Here is a 22,860-nt window from a genome sequence, read left to right as displayed (position 1 = left end):
TTCTGTCCCCCCTCTCTCTCTCTGTCCCCCCCTCTCTCTCTTCTGTCCCCCCTCTCTCTCTCTGTCCCCCCTCTCTCTCTCTGTCCCCCCTCTCTCTCTCTGTCCCCCCCTCTCTCTCTCTGTCCCCCCTCTCTCTCTCTGTCCCCCCTCTCTCTCTCTGTCCCCCCTCTCTCTCTCTGTCCCCCCCTCTCTCTCTCTGTCCCCCCTCTCTCTCTCTGTCCCCCCTCTCTCTCTCTGTCCCCCACCTCTCTCTCTCTGTCCCCCCCTCTCTCTCTCTGTCCCCCCTCTCTCTCTCTGTCCCCCCTCTCTCTCTCTGTCCCCCCCTCTCTCTCTCTGTCCCCCCTCTCTCTCTCTCTGTCCCCCCTCTCTCTCTCTGTCCCCCTCTCTCTCTCTGTCCCCCCTCTCTCTCTGTCCCCCCACTCTCTCTCTCTCTCTCACATTCTGCATTTTAATCCTAAATTACGAATGTTACCAGAACACCATGCATCTGACAAAAAACCCCTTTGCAGAGATATGATTTCTACGTTGCATCAGGCGACTATTTCGTGCAAATCTCCCATGCACGAAAATCCTCCTCTCGCAGGTTTAAATGCGACGGAACAAATCAGTGCTCGCACTCTCACAGTTCGCCCGTTGGTTGACACGCCATTCTCTAAAGTTCCAGAGAGCAACACAGTGGGATGACTTCATTTATCCAGAGGCTAAATTAAATTTGTTCTCCCCCCCCAACCCCCAAATAAACCCCAGCCCTACTTGTTTGGAGAATAATTAAAGATTTTTAGGACTGGCAGCGAATGAAACTGGACAGAATCGGCTTCTTTTCCGCGAACGACGTCAACCCCACAGAGAAACGGGCGCACTTACTGGCGAACGCGCTGAGAGCCGCGCAAAGAAACAGAACCGACTGCAGCCTCTTCATTCTTGTCACGAGAGACCGCTCGTCCGCTGCACCATTAAAACGGTCTCAGCCCCGGGCAGGAGAAGCTGCTTCTCCGAGCCAAGGCAAGGCCTTGAGCCGGCGGTATCCAGCACGCGTGAGAGGAGTGGGAACAGCTGAAAACTTTCAGCCCAATCCTGGCCGCTGCAGGTTGGCTCATAATTTGATTGGGTAAAAGGTTGACACTCGCCGAAGAGCGAGAAATCGTTCAGCCAATCCTGGGCCTCTGCAGGTTGGCTAATAATTTGATTGGTTAAAAGGTTGACACTCGCCGAAGAGCAAGAAAACGTTCAGACAATGTGACAAGAACAAAAGTCCTGCCCAGACAAAAAACTGATTTCATATCTTCGCACAAAATATCTACCAGTCGATTTAAGCCCATTTAAATTCTTAGCGAGCGCAACGTGCGTTTTCACTAACCTTTCAGGCGTTCTGACTTGATTTTGTGTCCAATCAAGAGTGCCTGCATGGTGCGGAGTAGGAAGGTTGAACGTGGAATGTACATGACACAATGTAAAAAAGTTTCTGGACAGTTTTCCTGTCATTACTCGAAATGAGATGACTGACGAGAGCAGGTTTTGTAAATGAATACTCAATAGGATTGAAGCTACGAATGTAAAGTCTTGAACACTTGTGATTTTTGTCTCGTATATAGAATTTATTGCGAATAACATTTAATTTTTGGGGAAAAAAAATACATGTTAGTAGAAACTATCTGAACGAAATCAGTATATTGTGGCAGGTATATTAATATTTGATATATATATATATAGATATGTTTTTAAAGGAGATAGATGGTGGGGGTTTAGTATAGGTAACAAACACTTCAATCCGATCTCATTTAAAATGCAAGAGCTTTGCTCAAACCAGACCCTGCGGGCCCAGGGCCCTTTGTAAAGACAAATAAAAAGACCTTTGCTAAAGGTTTTCATAAGGAGGTGCAAATAGAAGAACCGGAGCTCAGGATACTTCACAAGTAGGTGTTAATTGGACATGCTGTGAAGTAAAGCAACAGATGATCGGGCTCTGAAGTTTGGATCCAGTGCCTCAATCTGTCTGGTTGTAGTTTGCTGTTCTAAGAAGGTCACGTGGTTTTGCAAGCAGCGAGAGAGAAGACAAACAGGCTTTCTCTAAGAGAGAACTGGTTTCGGCAGTGGCTTTTGCTGGCAGCTTGCTCAAACCCCATTTTGAAGACTGGATGTGAGTTCTGAGTTCAGCCTGTTGAAAACCCTTGTGGTCTATCCAAGAGGAAATGGCTGGCTAGAATGTTTCACCTGAATAATGGAAACAAAAGGACCTCTGTGGTCACCTGCAGAAGAAGAGGTTATCATTTGGAAAACCCTAATGGAACAAAGCAAGACATTGAAGTGGCTGATCAGAGGGAATCAGTTTGTGGGTGTCCAACGAGCAACAAATCTCTCTCTGAAAACTGACAAGAACCTTCCTGAGCGGTAACCTTTAAGCATCAGAGCTTGGCGAAAATTCATAATTTCAAATTCTGTGCACAGTTTGAGAATTACCTGATACCGGTGAACTTGGAGGAGTGAGAAGTGAGATTGGTCTGTGAATCAAATACTTTTCTGACTTACTTTACATACATGTGCAATTAGAATTAGAAGGGGATTAATTTAGGTAAGCTCATAGTAATAAGTTAAAGTTTGATACTGTTTTTAATGCTGAAAGAAAATTAGAAGTAGCTTTTGTTTAACTAGCCATTTGTCTTGGTGAATTTCTATTACTGCTGGGCTTTGGGTCCTCTGGGCCCTTAACATTATAAAAATATAAACTAACAACTGCTCCATTGAAATAATGGGAATCATTGCCCTTTATCTTTAACGATGGGTTGATTGAGAGTCACCTCATGGATGATTACAATAATGAGATATTATTGTGATCCGATAAGTGCAATATACAGATTTTTATCTCTGCAGCCACCTACTGCAATAATCTGCATTAAATATCACTACATTCCAAGGCAGAAAAATGGATAATAAAAATGGTTGAAAGCAGATCTTTTGGTGGTCTCAGAGTAATTATGGTTCGGGTTTGAGAACCTGATGGCTGCTGGAAAAAAGATTATTCTTGATCCAAAAGGTAGTGGACACAGCCCAGGACATCACACACAAAACCCTCCCCACTACTGAGAACACCTACAGGAAACACTGCTGTAGGAGAGCAGCAGCAATCATCAAGGATCCACACCTCCCAGCACATGCTCTATTTACGCTGCTGCTGTCAGGAAGACTGGCACCATCAGGTTCAGGAACAGCTGCTACCCTCTACCATCAGATCCTCAGCAACTAACTCAATCAGGTACTCATTTAAGGACTCGTACATGTGCACTTTATTGATTATTTTTAACTCTCTCTGTATTGCACAGTCAGTTTGTTTAATTTGTTACCTGTTTACAGTTACTTATTAGTTTGCATGTATATGCTGTAAACAGTTTTTTGCACAACCAATCGGTGGTAATTCTGCTTTGCCTACAGAAAAATGAATCTCAAGGTTGTATGTGATGCCATGTATGTATTCTGACAAGAAATCTGAATCTGAATGTGCTTCAGACTTCTGCATCTTCTATCTGAAGGTAGGAGTGAGAAAAGATTGTGATTGGAGTAATGAGAATTAGATCAAGATTCCTCTATAGTCATGTAATAATATAGATCATTCAATGTTACACAAAATTGATTTCTGTCTGCTGTAAGGCAGTCGAAGAGTCACCATTGATGTCAACCCAATGCTTCCCACAGTACGAGAGGAAGAGAAGCAAAAAAGAGTCCAGAATCACTGAGTGTCCATGGTTCACCTCCAGTGCTCCTGCAGCCTCTGTAACCTCACAGATTCTTGTTCAATCCATTGACAATCCAAGCTCCAGACCCAAACCTCCATTAGAATCAGAAGCCTTCAGCACCCAAGAACTTTCATGAGTCCTCAGCACCCTCTCGAATCCTGGCTTCAATACCGGGATCCTATGAGCCAGTCTCAACTGCCTGCGACCACTGTGGGTCTCCCGACTGTGTCACCCACATCCTGTGTGGGTTCCTAAGCCACTGAGATCCTCACTGCTCTGTTGTTGTGGTCACCATCTTGTAGGGTCATCTCCTCTGCTTCTCCTTCTCAACGGGTGCTGTTCTCCCCATTTCTGGAGACCTGCACCCATCCACAGCTCCCCAAAATCTGCAACCCCTTGTGACCAATTCTCAAGCACAGACACCACCATCTTGGGAACAGATGCAGGATTTTAGTTTAAAAACCCCATTAGCTTCCCTAATAGGCTCTTCAACACCTGTAAGGGACCATCAACATGAGGATTGGATGGTTTAACCCTTCAGAGCAGCACTGTGTCTCCACACTCTGCCTCTCTCGGGTTCATACCACCAGCAGCACTGCCATTACAGGCAGTTACAGTGCCACCATTTTTATACTTTGTAATGTTGGCTATTTTATTGAGGCAGTGACTCACATAGATGTCTTCAAAGGATTGAAGATCAGTGCGCATGATGGATTTGGCTAGGGATGTCACTTTCTGAGATTTTTGGCATTCTTGAGCACTTCAAGTTTCCAAACCAGGTTGTGATACAACCAGTCAAGATATTTTCTGTGGTATACATGTGGAAGTTCAATAGTGAATTTAAAAACAGGCCAAATCTATTAGACTTTTTCATAGTTGCCTTAATATGCTGGCTTCAGGAGAGGCCTCCAAAATGTGGACTCCCAAGAACTTGAAAATACCAAACCTCTCCACTGCCATTTCGCCAATGGAGTCAGGTGTGTGGCCCCTCATTTTTCCCCTTCCTAAAGTTCACAGTAAGCTCCTTGGTCTTGCTGACTTTGAGAGCAATATTGCTGTTTTGGCATCACACAACCAGAATCTTGATCTCCAACCTGTATTCCAACTCATTGATACCCATTATTCAGCTAACAACGATGGTGTCATCAGTGAAATTATCGATTGTTTTGGAGCCACTTGGCTACACAATCATAAGTGCAGAGGGAATAGAGCAGGGGACAAAGCATGCCTTGTGGTGCCCTAGGTTGATGGTCAGTGAGAAGGAGATGATGTTGTCTAATCCACGCTGATTGGGATCTGCCAATCAGGAAATCGCAGATCCAGTTTCAAAGGGTCTAACAGAGTTCCAGATTCCTGAGTTTGATGATTAGTTTTGCTAGTTTGATGGTGTTAAACGCTGAGCTGTAATCAATGAAAAGCAACTTCATGTTGGTGCTCTTGTGATTCAGATGATCTAACGCAGAGTGGAGGTCCAGCAAGATTGCATCCACTGTCGTGGTGCTAATCAAATAATGAGGCCAGGATTTTTCTGGGGGCTGTCCCAGCTACATTGTGTTTCACTGCAATGCAAAAACACCTCAAAATTTCGAATTGCTTATTTATGGATTGTAAATGATTGTATGATTGTAAAAGACTGCAAAATGAAACACATTTCATCATGAAATATATACTAAAGTAATATTTATATTAGTAATATCACAGAGTCAGAGGTTGGAAGTAAAAGGTTGTCATATATATCAATAACAATATAATTAGCATGCTTAGTAAGTTTATGGATGACACCAAAATTGTTGGTTTAGTGATCCAATTGTGCTGGGAAAGTGGGCCAAGAAATGGCATATGGAATTTAATTTGGACAAGTGGGAGGTGTTGCATTTTGGTAGGTTAAACCAGTGAAGGGTTTACAAAGAAAGGGCCCTGGAGAGTATTGTAGAGAGGAAAAACAAAGGGGTTTAGCTTTGTGGTTCTTTCAAAGTGGCCACACAAGTAGATAGGGCAGAAATGAAGGTATTTGGCACACTTCGCTTCATCAGTTTTGGTGTTGAGTACAAGAACATGTGACAACTGTACAAGATGTTGGTGAGAACACACTTGGAATATTGTAGTCTGGTCACCTAATTATGGGAAAAGTATCATTAAAAGAGAAAAAGGTGAGCCAAAGGTACACAAGTACATCAATTTAAAGGAGAGGCTGGGACTTTTCTCCCTGGAGTGTAGGAGGCCCCATTATAAAAGATTGTAAACTCATGACACTCATAGATAAGGCAAGGATTTTTTCCAGGATAGGGATATCTAAAACTAAAGGGCATAGATTTAAAGTGAGAAAGCTTAAAGGGTCCTAAGGGGCATATTTTTCACACAGAAGATTGTGGGCATATGGAATGAGCTACCAGAGGAAGTGGTGATGAATACAATGTATATGGACAGGAAAGATATAGAGGAATATGGTCCAAACTCAGGCAAATGAGGCTAACTTGAGGAACACACCATATTCCTCCTGGACAGCTTTAAACTTAACAGCATTAACACTGATTTTTCTCATTTTAGATAACCCCCTCCAAATCCCCCAACTGGCTCTACTGCTTTCATCTCATCTTTACCTACTCTTGAACTTATTGTTTTTTCCCCTCTCTCTACATTTTCTCCCCCCCCTCCCCATTTTCTGAGTGATCTCACCCTCCACCTGTATCTGTACTTTTGACATCTTCTGTCTTATCACCTCTGGACAACTCTTCCAGCTTCTTTCCACCTTTATTTACATATTATTCCTCCCCCCATCCTTCTAGTCTTGCTATACAGACCCAGCCCAAAATGTTGACTGACCATCTCTACCCATCGATGGTGTCTGATATGGTGAGTTCCTCCTATAGATGACACTTTCCTTATTCTAATACAACCTAATTTCAAAGTATCATCTTCCAAAGCATGAGCTGTAATATCCCAAATTTAGATCTCTTCTCCAATAAATCAAACTCTGTGTCTGTTGCTTTATGTAGTTTTAATTCGTTGTTACCTCAGATAAACATTTGGCTTAACTTCGTAACAAGACTTTCATAATGGTGAATAACAAAGCATTTACTGTATAAAGATACAAAGATATATAGAGATACAAGAACTTAAAGTGAAACAAAAACTTAAAGAGATACAAAAATTCAAAGAAAAATTTCTCATGCTCATGCTTCCTTCACATCTTGTAGAATGAAAGAGCAAGTGGGTGGATATTATGACATATTAAATCATAGTCACTTTGGTAACACTACAAACAATACTTCTCTTAAAGAGACAGACACAAAATTAACTAAGAATCAAAAACACAAGGTTTTAACCTTCACACCTCCAGCAATTCTTTGTTTTCTCCATAGTAAAAACCAATTGGCCAATCATGTGCCTGTTTGACTGTAATGAAGAAAAGCTCAGTTTTTAATTTAGGTGGTGTTGCACAGTTATCAAGATTGTTAGAATCTTGGGCTGCTCAGCTGCCTTTGGAAAGGTGCGACATCTACACCTTAGCTGTTCAATCTTAGCTTGGCTTGTAGGCAGGTGTTAAGGTGGAGACAAACAGCTGGTTGCAAACCATTCTGACAGCTGCACTCTTCGTAGCGCAAAAGGCTATCTGGTTCTTATCAAATAAAGCAAAGACTGGTGGTGAGAGAGTTCCTCTGGGTCTGATCCTTCCTGTACATCAGGAATATCACCCACAACACATGTTAACCCCTAAGGTGACTGCGGTGGAGTGGAGACAGTCGCCCACCTCTTTGCAGAAGGCAGATTTGCTCAGAGAGTGTGGAGAATGATGCAAGGGCCCTTGTCACGGTTCATCCCTAGCAGCAGTGTAACAGAGGACTCTCTGATTTATGGGCTGTTGCTGGGGACGCAAACAGAGACAGGCATCCAGAGCTGCTGGAAGATCAACTCAGTGAAAGACGTCCTTTGGTCTGCCTGAAATTTGTTGGTCGTCCAGCACCGTGAGATGCCAGGGAGGGAATGGTGCTGACTGGTACATTCCAAGCTGCAGGAATATGTACTGAGAGACGCACTGAGGTTTGGCACAGTCACGCAAGGGCTTTGTGGGGAGGTACCACAGTCTTGAGTCCTTCTGTGACTGGACATTGAGGAGCTGAAACCAGAAATGAAGTCCCTCAAACAACAGAGAGAGGAGCAACTACAAGGACCCCACAGCAGTGGCAATGGAGCTAAATAGAGAATGAATGTAACAATGCACTTTGGTGGAAATGTATGGTGTAGCGCGTCGAATGACTCAAAGACTTGTTGACTCAAACCAAGGCTTTTATAAGCAAAAGACTGGAGCATAGTACATCGAGGTCGACCAGTCCTGACTGACCTGGGTCTGGTTATGAGCAGCCCTTTATTATCTGCCAATATATGTAAATATATACAAATATATACATTGGTGATAGTATCCTGAACCATCACATATGGATATGAAACTTTGAATGTAATTTTTTTTGTGAGTAAAGTTTAGTTTTGGGAAAAAAGATGAAGCAAAGTACAATTAAATTCAATCAGGCAAATGTGAACCTTGTTCATTTGTCAATAACAGATTTTCTGTTCATTCCAAAGTATATTTAAAATGTATACATTTGCCTTCTGTTGAAATATAATCCATTTATAGCCACAATCCACTCTCAGGTTGAACTGGAATGTCTTCAACCTTGATGACCTTTTCCTTTTTAAATAAAATTCAAAATCATGGCTCACTGATTTTTCTTTTACTCAATAAATCCAGATTGATGTAGATAGATTCAACAGTAGCATTCGAGAGAGAACTGCGTGAACATCTGTAAGGAAAGAGTTTGCAGGGAGTTGAAAAAGTGGGAGTAGTTGGGCTTCCTTGAAGAAGAGCTCAGGTCTGAAATATCAGTTATCTATCTATCTTTACCTCCTATGAGACCTGTCGAGTTCCTCCAGCATTTCTGTGATTTCACTACAATCATTCACAACGTCTGTAGACATTCATGTTTCACTTCCTTTCAAAGAGTTAGTATGAACTCAATGAGTTGAAAAACCTTTTTCCAACCTATGACCACTTTGGATTTTGGGGATGTGCAAGTCTTTCTTAATTACACATCTCATTGTTAGATGCTTCAGTCTGAGTTAGACGTCCATCATTAGCTTTTTTATCTTCCATTTCTCTTCCTTACTAATTTCCACTCAGTTTCACAAGTTCAGAGGATCATAACCAGTTCAGCCAGATGAGTCCTTGGAAAAAAGAAACACTCCAGTGCCTTGTTGTTTCCCTGTCACACTGCAAATTAATTTCCTCTTGTCTATTCAATTCCCTCTTCAAACGCTGAATCAGAATGTTTCAGCACCCCCCCCCCCCTAAAAACAATGACTTCTACATCAAAACTTCCTCTGTATAAAAGTGCTATCTTCGCATCCCAATCTCCTTGAATCTTATGTTCACATTTTTTACATTTGTGCCTCTTGATCCTTGAACCATCTGCTAATGCAAACAGCTTCCCTCTACTTTTCTTGTCTGTACCAGTCATGACCTTGTGCATACTTTCAAGTCTGTCCTCTCAATATTTTTTCCTCTAAGAATGACTTCCAACCTTACATCTGAAATTCCCCATTCCTTGAACCCTTTTAGTGAATCTTTCCTATCCCCTTTCAAGGACTTTTACACCTTCTCTTGAATGAAGTGACCAGAATTAAATGCAGGGCTCTGCAGTGGTCCAACCAGGACTAAATGCAAATCATTGCTTTGGTAGTCTGCCATGTGATAGTACAGATTCTATCACCAATGTGTATATGTACAGATTGTAGTGTAGGAAGACTGTGATTGGCTGAGAGTGTAGCCACACCTACTGGCAGGTCTTAAAGGATTGCTCCTAGCCAGACCAGGTCATTCTGGACTGGTCGACCTACTTGTGATATGCTCCAGTCTTTTAGTTAATAAAAGCCTTGGTTTGGATCAACATCTCTTTGGTTCTTTTGACACGCTCTACATGCCACAGTGTATGTATCTCTGAATTCCATGCCTTTCAGCATGCCCGATCACTTTCAGATGCACACAAGGTTTCTCTGGACCTTTTTGAACTGTGACATTTGGTATGTTTTGTCTCTCCTTATTTTTCTTTCCTCTTTTCTCTTTCAATATTTTTTATTGGATTTTTATTTAGGAATACATACAGAAAAAGAGAACAATGATACAATTGTATCAAGGTAAGCAAACTCACTATAACAGAAAAACATTACATTATGTATCACTATTAATTTTCATAGATTAAGTAGAAAAGAGAAAAAAAAATGTATAATCCAAACCATCCCAAAGTTGCATGGCTAATATAAAGAGAGAGTACACTAATGAAGCCAAAAAGAAATGCAAATCCATGAGATTACTTATCTTTACATTAAAGGTTCTGAAAATAATTTAAAAAAAAGCCCCAAAGATTTCAAAAATTTAAATTTAAAACACTTACTGAACGTCATATTTTCTCCAAAGTTAAATATGACATCAAATCGCGTAACCATTGATTATGAGTGGGTGGGACATCTGATCAAAATAACACGTCTTGCAATAAGAGAGACAAATATGACATTGAGATGAAGACAATTTCACTACCTTCTGTTCAACCATTCCAAACAAGGCTATTAAAAGATCTGGTGTTAGGTTTACATTAATAATTATTGCTAAAGTACGGAAAACCTCTTCCCAATATTTGGCAAGGGTTGAACAAGATCTGAACATATGAATCAGTGAACCGACCTCATTCCTGCATCTGTCTCAATAAGAGCAAATATTAGGATAAATATGAGCTAATTTAACTTTTGACATATGAGCTGTATTGTTGTAATGAGTGACGGGCACATAGGGATGATATGTTAACCAATTTAAAAATAGAGTTCCAAGAATCTTCAGGAATTGAAATATGGAGGTCCTGCTCCCATATCTTTTTAATTTTATCCAATGAAGTTTGCTTTGCTTTTAGCAAAGGATCAGATACAAAAGATATTAACCTTTTTTGAAATGGTTGTAGATTGTAAATTGTTTCTATCAAATTCATAACAGGGGCTTGAGGAAGATTTGATAATTGGAAATGAAGAAAGCCCCTAATCTGCAAGTACCTAAAAAAAAAAGAGAGAATTTGGTAAATTAAATTTGATAGAGAATTGCTCAAATGTAGCAAAACAATTATCAATAAATAAATCATAAAATGTTTAATACCTAATCTGAACCATTCCTGAAAGGCAGAGTCCATCAAAGAAGGTTGAAACTAGTAATTCAATAGAACTTAAAAGCTTATTTTTCATTACTAAGATACATCACTTTACAATTTTCTATAGTGAATTTCGTGTGATATTTGTCTACCCATCTTGGCAGATGTTCTAATTTCTAATCATCCAGTCCACTCTCTTTTAGTATGTGGACACTTCAAGCTGTGTCACCTATAAATTAAGAAACTCCACCTTGCATATTCTAGGCAAGACTACTGGCCACCATCCTAGCAATGTTCTAAAGGAGCAGATTAGTGAGTGCCCTGGCTGGCTGCATCATAGTGTAGTGTTATGAGGCCAGAGGACCCCAAAACCCAGCAGCAATAGAAATACACCAAGACAAATGGTTACTTAAACAAAAGTCATTTTTTAATTTTCTTTCAACATAAAAACAGGATCAAACCTTAACTTATTACGATTAACTTGACTTAACCTAACTTAACTCTTTCTAATTCTAAGTGCACGTGTTTGTAATGTTTACAGGTTCAGGAAAATTCTTTGATTCGCAGTCCAATCATTCACTTCTCACTTCTCCAGGTTCACCGGTATCAGGCAATTCTTATACTGTGCACAGAATTTAACATTTATGAATTTTCCACAAGCTCTGGTGCTTAATGGTAAATGGTTACCACTCAGGGAGATTCTTGTTGGTTTCAGAGAGCAATTTGTTGCTTGTTGGACACACACACACACACACAAACTGATTTCCTCCAATCAGCCACTTCAGCGTCTTGCTGAAGAAACTTGCCCCATCATCGATTTTCTAAATGATAACTTCTTCCAGGTCACCACAGGGTTCCTCTTGTATCCCTTATTTCAGGAGAAACACTCTAGCCAGCCATTTCCTCTTGTAAAGACTACAAGGGTTTTCAACAGGCTGAACTCAGAATTTACAACCCATCTTCAAAATGGGGTTTCAACAAGCCTGCCAGTTTGCCACATTGCAGCCTCAAAAGCTACTACAGAACTCACTTCTGTCTCCCTCTCCCAAAAGAGGAATCACCTATCTGTTTTTCTGCTCTCTGCTTGTAAAAACCAGAACCTCTCCCAAGGCTCCAAACCCAATCCTTGAAAGATCTTTATCAGCACTTGAGCCCGACATTTTCACTTGCACCTACTTTGGAAATTCTTTCCAAAGCAGTTCAATTGTCTTTGCAAAAATCACTGGTGCCTGAATGAGATATGTTTTGTTATTCTGTGAAGTGACCTACACTGAACCCCCACTATCTATCTCTTTTAAAGACATATTTATATATAATATAAATTATAATATAACCTGTAACAGTAGCTTCAAAGCATCAGATTGAAGGTCAGTATGGAGGGTGATTAAATCTGTTGAGAAGATCATTGGGATCTCCCTCCTCTCAATTGATGATGTCGACATGGAGCAGTGCTGAAAGAAGGCTCAGAGAATCATTGAGGAGCCTCACCATCCAGCCCGCAGTAACTTTGAGACACCACCTTCAAGGAAGAGGTACAGTAACATAAAAAATATGGACTGCCAGGCTGGGAAATAGCTCTTCCCGCAGTTGGTGAGACTGTTGAACAATCTGAGAAACCCGAAAACTACTTTTTATATATCTATATATATATTGGATAATTTTATATATAAAATAAATATATGTCCTTTGTGTCTAGGGCGTACTTTGTGTGTGTGTGTGTGTGTGTGTGTGCACTATGGATTGGACATTTACTGTTTCATCAGGTTGTATGTACAATCAGATGACAATAAGTTTGAATTTTAAATTCCTTAATATTAGAAACACTCATATCTACCTAATTATTAAAATTATGATATAGCATATTTATCTGATACTCATGTGTAGCGATTTAAAACTTATAGAATCCAGAACCTTTGTAACTTTGATAACAGAGCCTTGTGATCCAATCAGTTTTCCTTAGTTTCAATGAATTCCTTTTCCGCATTCAGACTTAAACAACAGGTGGCAGCATGGTTCTATCAACATTCGACATCAGAAATAATTTTTTACTGTTGCTATTTTGCAGGAGTAAAACAGGCGCCACACTGAGAGGCTGGAAGCAAAGTAGGAGTCAATTTCATTGAGCACTTTCGCTCAGTCCACTGCAATAACAAGACCTCCCAGTGGCCAACCATTTTAATTCCAGACACCATTGCCACACCGACATGGCCTTAAACACTGCCAAACTGAGGTTACCGGTACATTTAATAAAAATAATAAATTTGAGCCAGTGATAGGCCATTTCGGCACATGAGCCTACGCCACCCAATTACACCCAATTAACCTACAACCCCCAGTATGATTTGAATGGTGGGAGGAAACTGGAGCCCCCAGAGAAACCCACACAGATATAGGGAGAACATACAAGCTCCTCACAGACAGTGCAGAATTCAAACTCCAGTCACAATTGCAAGCGCTGTAGCAATGTAGCGCTAACCGCTACATTAACTGTAAAGTATAGGAACTAAACCTAATATTCCATCTGGGCACTCTCCAAATATACAGCATTATGGCATTAACATCGCCTTAAGGGATTGCTTAAGGTTGTATGTGAGTGGGAAGGGAAGGTTGAGAACCCAATTGTTACTGAAATATTTTGTTGAGAAAAATGATCTTTGGCCCATTTCCTTTGGAGTTATGAAACTGTCATACCCACACTCCTGTTCGGCTCCGAATCATGGGTCCTCTACCGGCACCACCTACGGCTCCTAGAACGCTTCCACCAGCGTTGTCTCTGCTCCATCCTCAACATCCATTGGAGCGCTCACACCCCTAACGTCGAGGTACTCGAGATGGCAGAGGTCGACAGCATCGAGTCCACGCTGCTGAAGATCCAGCTGCGCTGGATGGGTCACGTCTCCAGAATGGAGGACCATCGCCTTCCCAAGATCGTATTATATGGCGAGCTCTCCACTGGCCACCGTGACAGAGGTGCACCAAAGAAAAGGTACAAGGACTGCCTAAAGAAATCTCTTGGTGCCTGCCACATTGACCACCGCCAGTGGGCTGATAACGCCTCAAACCGTGCATCTTGGCGCCTCACAGTTTGGCGGGCAGCAGCCTCCTTTGAAGAAGACCGCAGAGCCCACCTCACTGACAAAAGGCAAAGGAGGAAAAACCCAACACCCAACCCCAACCAACCAATTTTCCCTTGCAACCGCTGCAATCGTGTCTGCCTGTCCCGCATCGGACTGGTCAGCCACAAACGAGCCTGCAGCTGACGTGGACTTTTTACCCCCTCCATAAATCTTCGTCCGCGAAGCCAAGCCAAAGAAGATGAAACTGTGCACATTATGAGTCAATTAGGTATGATTAAATCAGTGTTTTCCAAACTTTTTCTTTCCACCCACATACCACTTTAAGCAATCCCTTACTAATCGCAGAGCACCTACCACATAGGGAATACTTAAAGTGGTATGTGAGTGGATATTGGTTGAGAACCATTGTTATAAACCCAAATGAATGGAGATTTGAGAGCAGCAGGAGGGCTCCTCCAGTCTCCATTGCAATTGCAGACACCATTGATTGTCCCTTTTTCATTGGTTGCTCAACTCCCTATTACCATTCCCTCCCTCCTTCTCTTATTCATTAGAATGTATAAGAATGAAATGGGTGGCATTATTAACAAAGTGGTTTCTGCAATGCTATGACAGCTCCAATGACTGGGGTTCAAATCAGTCTGTCTGTAAGGAGTTTGTACGTTCTCCCTGTGACTGTGTGGGGTTTCCCTGGATGGTCCCATTCCCTTCCACCCTCCAAAAACATATGGGGTTTGTAGGTTAAATGGGGTATTTGGGTGGCACGGGCTAGTGAGCTGAAAGGGCCTGTACTATGCGCTATCTCTATGTTCGTTCATATTAGCAGATCTCTTAATACTTTGCTCAGTTTTTGCATAGTTTAGTTGAGGACATTAGCAATTAGTGTCCTACCCTGATCATCCCTTTCAGATAAGGATTGGTCTTAGAGTCAGACATAGACTGTGCTAAGTAAGGACAGCAGATTCCGTATATCGTTAGAAACCATTTACATTTGACACTTAATTTGGTGGCTCCGTGCATACCAAATGTGAGCACGGCTGCATGAATAATTCCGATGCAAAGTCCACACACAGTACAACAGGCTTTAATTCGCTTAAATGTGTACATGCCATGTGTCAGTACGCTCCTGCCTCCATGTGTCTAACTGCTCCCAAAGGGACCGGCTTGAGTCTTTATACGGACTGACGATTGACAGCAGGCAGGAGGGGCCAGCCTCCCAGGTTGCCTACCTGCAGGTACAGTGGTTGCCCCCTGCAGTCGGCTGGTAGGAGTGCGACCAGTGTAGTGGTCGTATCGCCATTCCAATCAATACTATAGTCACTCAATAACCAGGCCTTAGAGTAACAGCCTAACTCTAGGTTACCACTTTCCATTGCTACAACTTATGCTGATTTTACTTGTTAGGAATGTTATTCATTTAGGATTATAGAGGAACTGTTGCAAGAAGAAAACGTGACATTTAGAAGTAATGAAAACAAACACCAAATTTTCATTTAATTAGCAAATGCACCATGTTGTTTCAAGTGCTGACTGAAAATAGAAAACATACAACGTATTTCTGTAACAAAGTGCAATATTGAAATTGTTGCAAGTGGTGAGTATGACACTTGGTTGGTTTTATAAGTAGGATGGATAGATTTTAAGATACCATTGTGACAAGCTATTGTTGGCCATAACATGGTAGTTCATTCATTTCTTGAGCAGTATATCCTGATAGGAAGGCCAGTGGACAAAAAGGAGTAAATTTAAATTCAATTTATTTTTAAAAATTTAGACACAGCACGATTACAGGTCATTTCGACCCATGTGTTCATGCCACCCAATTAACCTACAACCTCTGGTATGTTTTGAATGATTGGAGGAAACTAGAGCCCCTGGAGAAAACCCACACAGACACGAGGAGATCGTACTGTGACAGAGTATTTAGAGGTGGTTTGGAAGGAATTGTTAGAGCAACTTGCACACACATATTTTAAAACAGAATATTTGCAGGACTTTTTCAGAATGCTTTTTGCTGGAGGCAACAAAGTATCGACAGCAGCTTGCCTGGGAGCTTTGCAGGGAGAGGAGAAGAGTTTTGCTCTCAGAGAGGGAAGGTGTCAAACAGAGAGGAGAGAGAGAGAGAGAGACAGAAATCCATTCCAGAGGGACAAACTGGCAAACTTTGGAAGACTGTCTGGTCAAAGGAGAAGACCAGCAGTGTGAAAGGTGACCTGAAAGAGAGGATCAACTAGACAACACTGAAGGGGGGTAAGTTTTGTCAGCAAGACTGATTGAGAAGGAATCAGTTATGGATGTCCTGGAAAAGGAATCTCTCTCTGAAAACCAGCAAGAACCCTCCTGAGTCGTAACCATTTGCCTGTTAAGCAAATAACAGTGAACTTTGTTAATGCTAACTTCTGTGCACAGTACAAGAATTGCCTGCAACCAGTGAGAATGGACTGTGATCCAAAGAACTTTTCTAATCTTAAATATACATTACACATGCCTGCGCTTAGTATTAGAGGGGGATTTAAGTAGGTTAGGTAGGTTAAGTAATAAGTTAAAGTTTAATTCTGCTTTCTTGTTCAAATATAATTAAAAACTACTTTTGTTTAAGTGACCCCGTGTTGTGGTGAATATCCATTGCTGCTGGTTTTTGGGGTCCTCTGGACTCTGTAACAGTACAGACTCCTTACAGAGAGTGTGGGATTTGAACCTTGGTTCCGATTGCTGGCACTATAAAGGTGTTGCGCTAACCGCCTCTGTGCCACCCTTAATCTCCATTCTTTCTTTGGCTTGGCTTCGCGGATGAAGATTTATGGAGGGGGTAAAAAAGTCCACGTCAGCTGCAGGCTCGTTTGTGGCTGACAAGTCCAATGCGGGACAGGCAGACACGATTGCAGCGGTTGCAGGGGAAAATTGGTTGGTTGGGGTTGGGTGTTGGGTTTTTCCTTCTTTGCCTTTTGTCAGTGAGGTGGGCTCTGCGGTCTTCTTCAAAGGAAGTTGCTGCCCGCCAAACTGTGAGGCGCCAAGATGCACAGTTTGAGGCGTTATCAGCCCACTGGCGGTGGTCAATGTGGCAGGCACCAAGAGATTTCTTTAGGCAGTCCTTGTACCTTTTCTTTGGTGCACCTCTGTCACGGTGGCCAGTGGAGAGCTCGCCATATAACACGATCTTGGGAAGGCGATGGTCCTCCATTCTGGAGACGTGACCCATCCAGTGCAGCTGGATCTTCAGCAGCATGGACTCGATGCTGTCGACCTCTGCCATCTCGAGTACTTCGACGTTAGGGGTGTAAGCGCTCCAATGGATGTTGAGGATGGAGCGGAGACAACGCTGGTGGAAGCGTTCTAGGAGCCGTTACTATTTTAACAAAGAGCTGTATTCATATTTCAGGAGAAGGCGGCTCAAAAAAATATAGATTCCTCAACCAAGACGCTAAAGAGGAGTGAACATTCAGTACCATGTGGAGTGCCGTGGTTGATCCATTGAGATCACGACCACAGCAGTCTCCAGCTCCTGTAGGAAAACCAAGTAGCCACAAATAGCATCCCACCTCTCGGAGACAACAGCCAATTGCTTTTGTGCACCATCCCTCTACTCCTGGAGAACAGTGAGTAGCTCATTTGTATCTCTCTCCTGTGTGACCACACTCTCCACTTTCTAGATCTCTCTGTTTCAATACGGGAGACAAACTTTCCACTGGCACCAACTGCCACATCTACCTCGACTACACTTCCTCATGGCCTGTCACCTACAAGGATTCTATTCCCTTCTCCATATTTCTCCGTCTCTGCCACATCTGTTCCCAAGATGTGGTCTTCCGGTCCAGATCTTTCCAAATGCCCACTTTCTTCCACAAACGTGGCTTCCCCTCCTCCACTACCATCAACTCAGCCCTCACCCGTCTCTCCTCCATTTCCTGCTCCTCTGCCCCCAGGGACAACAAACACGTGATTCCCCTTATTCTTACCTATCACCCCACCAGTCTCCGCATCCAATATATTTCCTCTGGAATTTCCGGCACTTACAGCAGGAGCCCACTGGCAGACACAATCTTCCCCTCACCTTCCCTCTCTGCATTCCATAGTGACTGCTTCCTCCGTGACTCCTTTGTGCACTCATCCCTCCCTACCAATCCTCTCCCAGCACCTTCCCCTGTGGTCATAGAAGGTGCCCCACACTTGCATCCACACCTCCACCCTCTCCAGAGTATGGGGCCTCAAACAAGCCTTTCAAGTTAAGCAACACTCCATTTGTGTATCCGCAGGATTGATTTACTGCATCCAGTGCTCCCTTTGTGGCCTTCTCTACATTGGAAAGACTGGGTGCAGACTGGGAGATTGCATCACTGAACACGTCCACTCTGTCTGCAGCAGAGACAGGGATCTCCCAGTGTCCAACCATTTCATATCTGCATCCCACTCCCATACTCACATGTCTATCCATTGCCTCATGTACTATTCCACCAAGACCACCTGTAAATTGGAGGAACAGCACTTGATTTTCATCTGGGCACTCTCCAGCAGGATGGCATTAACATTGACTTTTCTGGTCTCTGCTAACCTGCTCTTCCTTTCCCCCTCCCTTCCCTTCCCCATCTTCCTTCCCTCAGCTTTCCACCCCTTCCCTCCTCCGCTTGCACACTGCTGTGCCCTCCCTCCCTTCTCCACCTATTACCTCTTGCCTTTGCGACCATGCTCCTCCCCCTTACCTTTTTAATTCAGATGCCTGCCAACATTTTCCCATACCTTAATGAAAGGCCCAAGCCTGAAATGTAGGTTGTGAATTGTTTGACCTGCTGAGTTTCTCCAGCTTTGTGTTTTTACTGCTCATGGGTATATTCTCTCCATCCATAGAGACAAGCATTCTGTTCACAAGTGCCGTCACTCTTATAAAGGAAATGATTGTTCTTTTCGACAGACGAACTACTCTTTACTGATCAAGACACTGACGGCCCTTGTACCCATCACTATCTCCTCTGCTTGCTGATCAGTGTGTTTGCATTCAGGTGGCCTCACAGCTGCTGGTACCTGAATCACCAGGCTCTCTGCGGTCAGTACATCACACCAGATCACCAAGCTCTTGTCCACTAATGAGAGGGAGTGAGACTCCCCAGCTTCTGTTGAACCCTACCTAATTCTTGCCACGAACCTCACCTTCTACAGACCAGATCTCCGGCATCTTCTGACAGCGAGACCTGACAGTGAAAAGAGGATCCGTTGAGCCATTTGCCAAAGGGAAGGCCTTTCTCTCAATACAATTTATCCTGGCCTAAGACTAGTTCAAACTGGTCTGAGGACCGAGTGTGAGCTGGAATAGAAGTCACCAAAGTCATCCAATTCAGAGTTTTATGCAGTTTATGCTGAAGAAGACTGCAGTGACATTTTCTCTGAAAAACAATTAAGCTCTTGATTGTTCAAGTTTATTATCACGTATTGAAACTGCAATGATAGAAGATGAACAGAATAATTATTGCACAACCCCGGCACCTGCAGATTTTCTTCAGTAATTTCTACAGGTGAACTATGGAGAGCATTCTGGCGGGTTGCATCACTTGCCAATGCTCAGGTCAAGGAAAAACTCCAGAGGGTTGTTAACTTGGCCTGTGATATCATGGGCACCAGACTTCACTACAAGAAGCAGTGTGTTAAGAAAGCAGCCAAGGACCCCCACCACCCAGGCCGAGCCCTCTTCACTCTGCTACCATCGGGGAAAAAGGTACAGGAGCCTAAAGACGAGCACCCAGCAGCACAGGGACAGCTTCGTTCCCGCTGCCATCAGATTCCAGACTGATCAATGAACCAAAGACCCAGCCTTTGACTTTTTTGTGAAGTATTCTTATTTATTTTTTGGAAGGTCGTTTATTTGAACTGTGCACTGTGACGTTGCCGCCAAAAAATAATGAATTTCGTGATTTGTTCATGACTAAAAATTCGATTCTGATTGAGGTTGTTTTGCGAGCTATGGTTCAGCAATACTTGGAATACCATTAGCAATTCTGTTCATCCATGACAGGAAAGATGTGGAGTCTTTGGAGAGGGTTCCGAGAGGCTGAGTTAGGAGGAGAGATTGGACAAACTGAAGTTGTTTTCTCTGGAGCACAAGAGGCTGAGGGGAGACCTAATAGGGGTGTATAAAATCATGAGAGCATTGATAGGATGGACAGAATTTTTTCCCCAGGGTAAAAGCGTCACACACAAGAGGACAAGCATTTAAGGTGAGAAGGGGGAAATATTTTGCACAATGCCTGGAACAGGTGGTGGAAACAGATACAACAGTAGCATTTTAAGAGGCTTGTAGATTGACAAATGAATATGAAGGTAATGGAGGGATGTCTAGATGTGTAAGCAGCAGAATTTTCATTTAATTTTACATCATGTTCAGCACAGACGAATGAATTACTGTGCTGTACTGTTCTGTTTTGTTCTGTGTTCAGACCAGTAGACATCTCAAAGTACCGAGCTACAGATCAATTGGAATGCAAAGACACCAGAATTTTACAGTTTTGAAGTTCATTCAGGATTCTAATCATCCCAGAAAGTATCCTTGAATCAGATTGTTTATGATCTCAAACTTGTGAATCTTCATCTTGATGGGAAGGGGATAAAGAGATTATGGCTAGGGTGGGATGAGTCATTAAAATGGAGTAATAATATATAAACGCGCATACTAGTCAAATTCTAAGAATTTGAGGGTAGAATTTAGTGGGCCGACTATTACATGCATACAGATTTTAACTGCATTAAGTACCCGAGTCATTCGAGGTATCAGGAAATCGGATGGGTGGGCAGGTGGCTGGAACTAGGTGGTAAGGCCGCGGTCAGGGCGTCGAGACGCTTGGGTGACTGAGACTGGGTGGTAAGTCCACGATTGGGCATTGGGAGCTCGTAGGGGCAGGCGGGCAGCCGGGGCCCAGGCGCGGAATCTGCAGTCAAGGCATTGGGAGCAGATGGGTTTGCAGGCAGGGCCTAGGCAAAAGTCTGCGGTTGGGGTATCGGGAGCTTGGATGGGTGGGCAGCTGGGGCCAAAAATGGGGGGCGGGGGTGGTCGACGTTTACACACAAAAAATATATGGAAAATACCAGATTTTGGGGTCTAATATTGCGGGTTGACTTTTACACGGTACCGAATATTTCACGCTTATTATACAGTAGATAGAGTTGATGGAAAGGAGGGGGATGTGTGTGATGGCCTAAGCTGTGTTCACAACTCTTTGCATTTCTTGTGGGCTTGGGCAGAGCAATTCCCATTCCACAGAGCAATGCACCCCGATAGGATACTTTCAGTGGTGCACCCGTCCAAGTTGTAAAGAGACGCAGGTGACCTGCCACGTTTCTTCAGGCTTCTGAGGAGGTAAAGGCGCTGGTGCACCTCCTTGTCTATTATATTGACATGAGTGGTCCAGGACCAGTCATGGGAGCGGCTTACAACTCAGAACTTAAACCTGTCAACTGTCTCCACTTTGCCAAAAACAGTCACGAACAAGACAAACAGAAAATTGTTGAGGGCAAACAAGAAACAGAAGAGAATAAGGGAACAGCCTTATCACACCACACATTACAATACATTGTGAAATGCATTGGAATGCACACAATACAGCTTCCTTATTACACAGCTTTTATTCATTAACAGGCTTGCTGTTCCTTCAAGCACAAATGATACAGTATTTCCTCTTCAAAGAGCACAGAACCTGAGTCAGGGACTGCATTCAAACTATTATTTATCCCCGCATTTCCTGAAATAATAGACTATTTTTATTTATGGCACTGGCTACATCCCTTGATCCACCTTTTGCATCTAAAACTCCACTGATGTCTCCCTCAAAAATACTTAAGGAACTGAGCCTTAACAGCACCCTTCCATGGAGAGTTCCAAAGATTCACCACCTCTGGATAAAGACACGACTTTTCATCTCCATCTGGAAAGTCAGAACCCTTATTGCTAGACTGATTTTTGCATACTCCCATGTTCTGGTTAGGAGAAGTGAGGACATTTATATTACTCAAAAGACGTGTACATGGATAGGAAAGCCTTAGTGAGATATGGACTGAACACAAACATGATAAATTGGGCTGAAGGACTGGTTCGATGCTGCAGAACAAAGACTCTTAGCAGGTGAGGTAACATCTGTGGAATATGAATGTTTCACGTCAAAGATCTGTTACGTCGCAGGTCAGCCGCAATAGAAATTCACCAAGGCAATGTTATATTTTTCTTTTAAAACACATTATTTTATTAATAACTACTAATAATAAGACGTGTGTGAGCACGTCTCAATTTCCCAGTCTGCATTTTAATTCCAAATGTTACCAGAACATCATGCAATTGGCACAATTCTGGAAAGTCATTCCAAAGTTCAGTCTTAGAAATCCCTTGTTGAGGTGCAGGCTTTCAAATTGATGCACAAAATTAATCCCAAAGGAGCTGGGAGAGACTGAGTGCCAAAAACTCACGAATCCTCATCGAGTTTCTTCCAGAGAAAAGATCCTTTCGTACAAACAGTTGTCATAACTCCCTTTTTCCTTGCATAGGGGAAATGAAACAAGAGACTTCCACAATGCATCCAAAACCCAGGTATGGGTCAATCAAAGTGATTTTTTTCCTTTGGTCACAGTGAGGTTCAGCAATTCCCATGACAGAAAGAATCAGCTGAATTGTCCATTTCACACAGAGTCACCCCACCTCAGTGAGATGGCTGGTAGTCAATAATGAATGCGGTTTCCTCCAGTATCCCATTCATTTGACTCTCTTGTCACCTGTGTCTCTGGAACAGCAACAAATGTTCCTTCTCCTCTCCAAAGGAGCAAATTTGGGTCCAATCTGTACTTTTTGTTGTCACCCAGTCTCTCCACAGCTTGTACTAGCCCTTAAGTAATATTCACACT

At 42.7% G+C, this 22,860-nt stretch overlaps 1 protein-coding gene and 1 long non-coding RNA gene across 3 annotated transcripts in view; one reads left to right on the top strand and one right to left on the bottom strand.

Moving 5' to 3' along the window:
• Window positions 1-969, bottom strand: part of LOC138747006 (apolipophorins-like) — a 119,476-nt gene extending 118,507 nt beyond the window's left edge. For both annotated transcript variants that reach the window (XM_069905832.1, XM_069905834.1), the window contains exon 1: window positions 866-969. In XM_069905832.1, coding sequence (XP_069761933.1) covers window positions 866-919 — 54 coding nt within the window. In that variant the 5' untranslated portion in view covers window positions 920-969. The remainder of the gene's footprint in view (window positions 1-865) is intronic.
• The window catches only part of LOC138747008 (uncharacterized), a 21,046-nt gene extending 1,151 nt beyond the window's left edge, over window positions 1-19,895 (top strand). The window contains exons 2-5 of the long non-coding RNA XR_011347231.1: window positions 3,427-3,524; window positions 9,875-9,917; window positions 17,369-17,585; window positions 18,896-19,895. This is a non-coding gene — a long non-coding RNA (uncharacterized lncRNA). The remainder of the gene's footprint in view (window positions 1-3,426; window positions 3,525-9,874; window positions 9,918-17,368; window positions 17,586-18,895) is intronic.
• Window positions 19,896-22,860: the final 2,965 nt, after the last annotated feature.

The sequence above is a fragment of the Narcine bancroftii genome, chromosome 12 (genome assembly GCF_036971445.1).
Source record: "Narcine bancroftii isolate sNarBan1 chromosome 12, sNarBan1.hap1, whole genome shotgun sequence".
NCBI lineage: Eukaryota > Metazoa > Chordata > Chondrichthyes > Torpediniformes > Narcinidae > Narcine > Narcine bancroftii.
The sequence above is the reverse complement of the archived record's forward strand: the minus strand, read 5'-3'. Positions and strand labels throughout refer to the sequence as shown.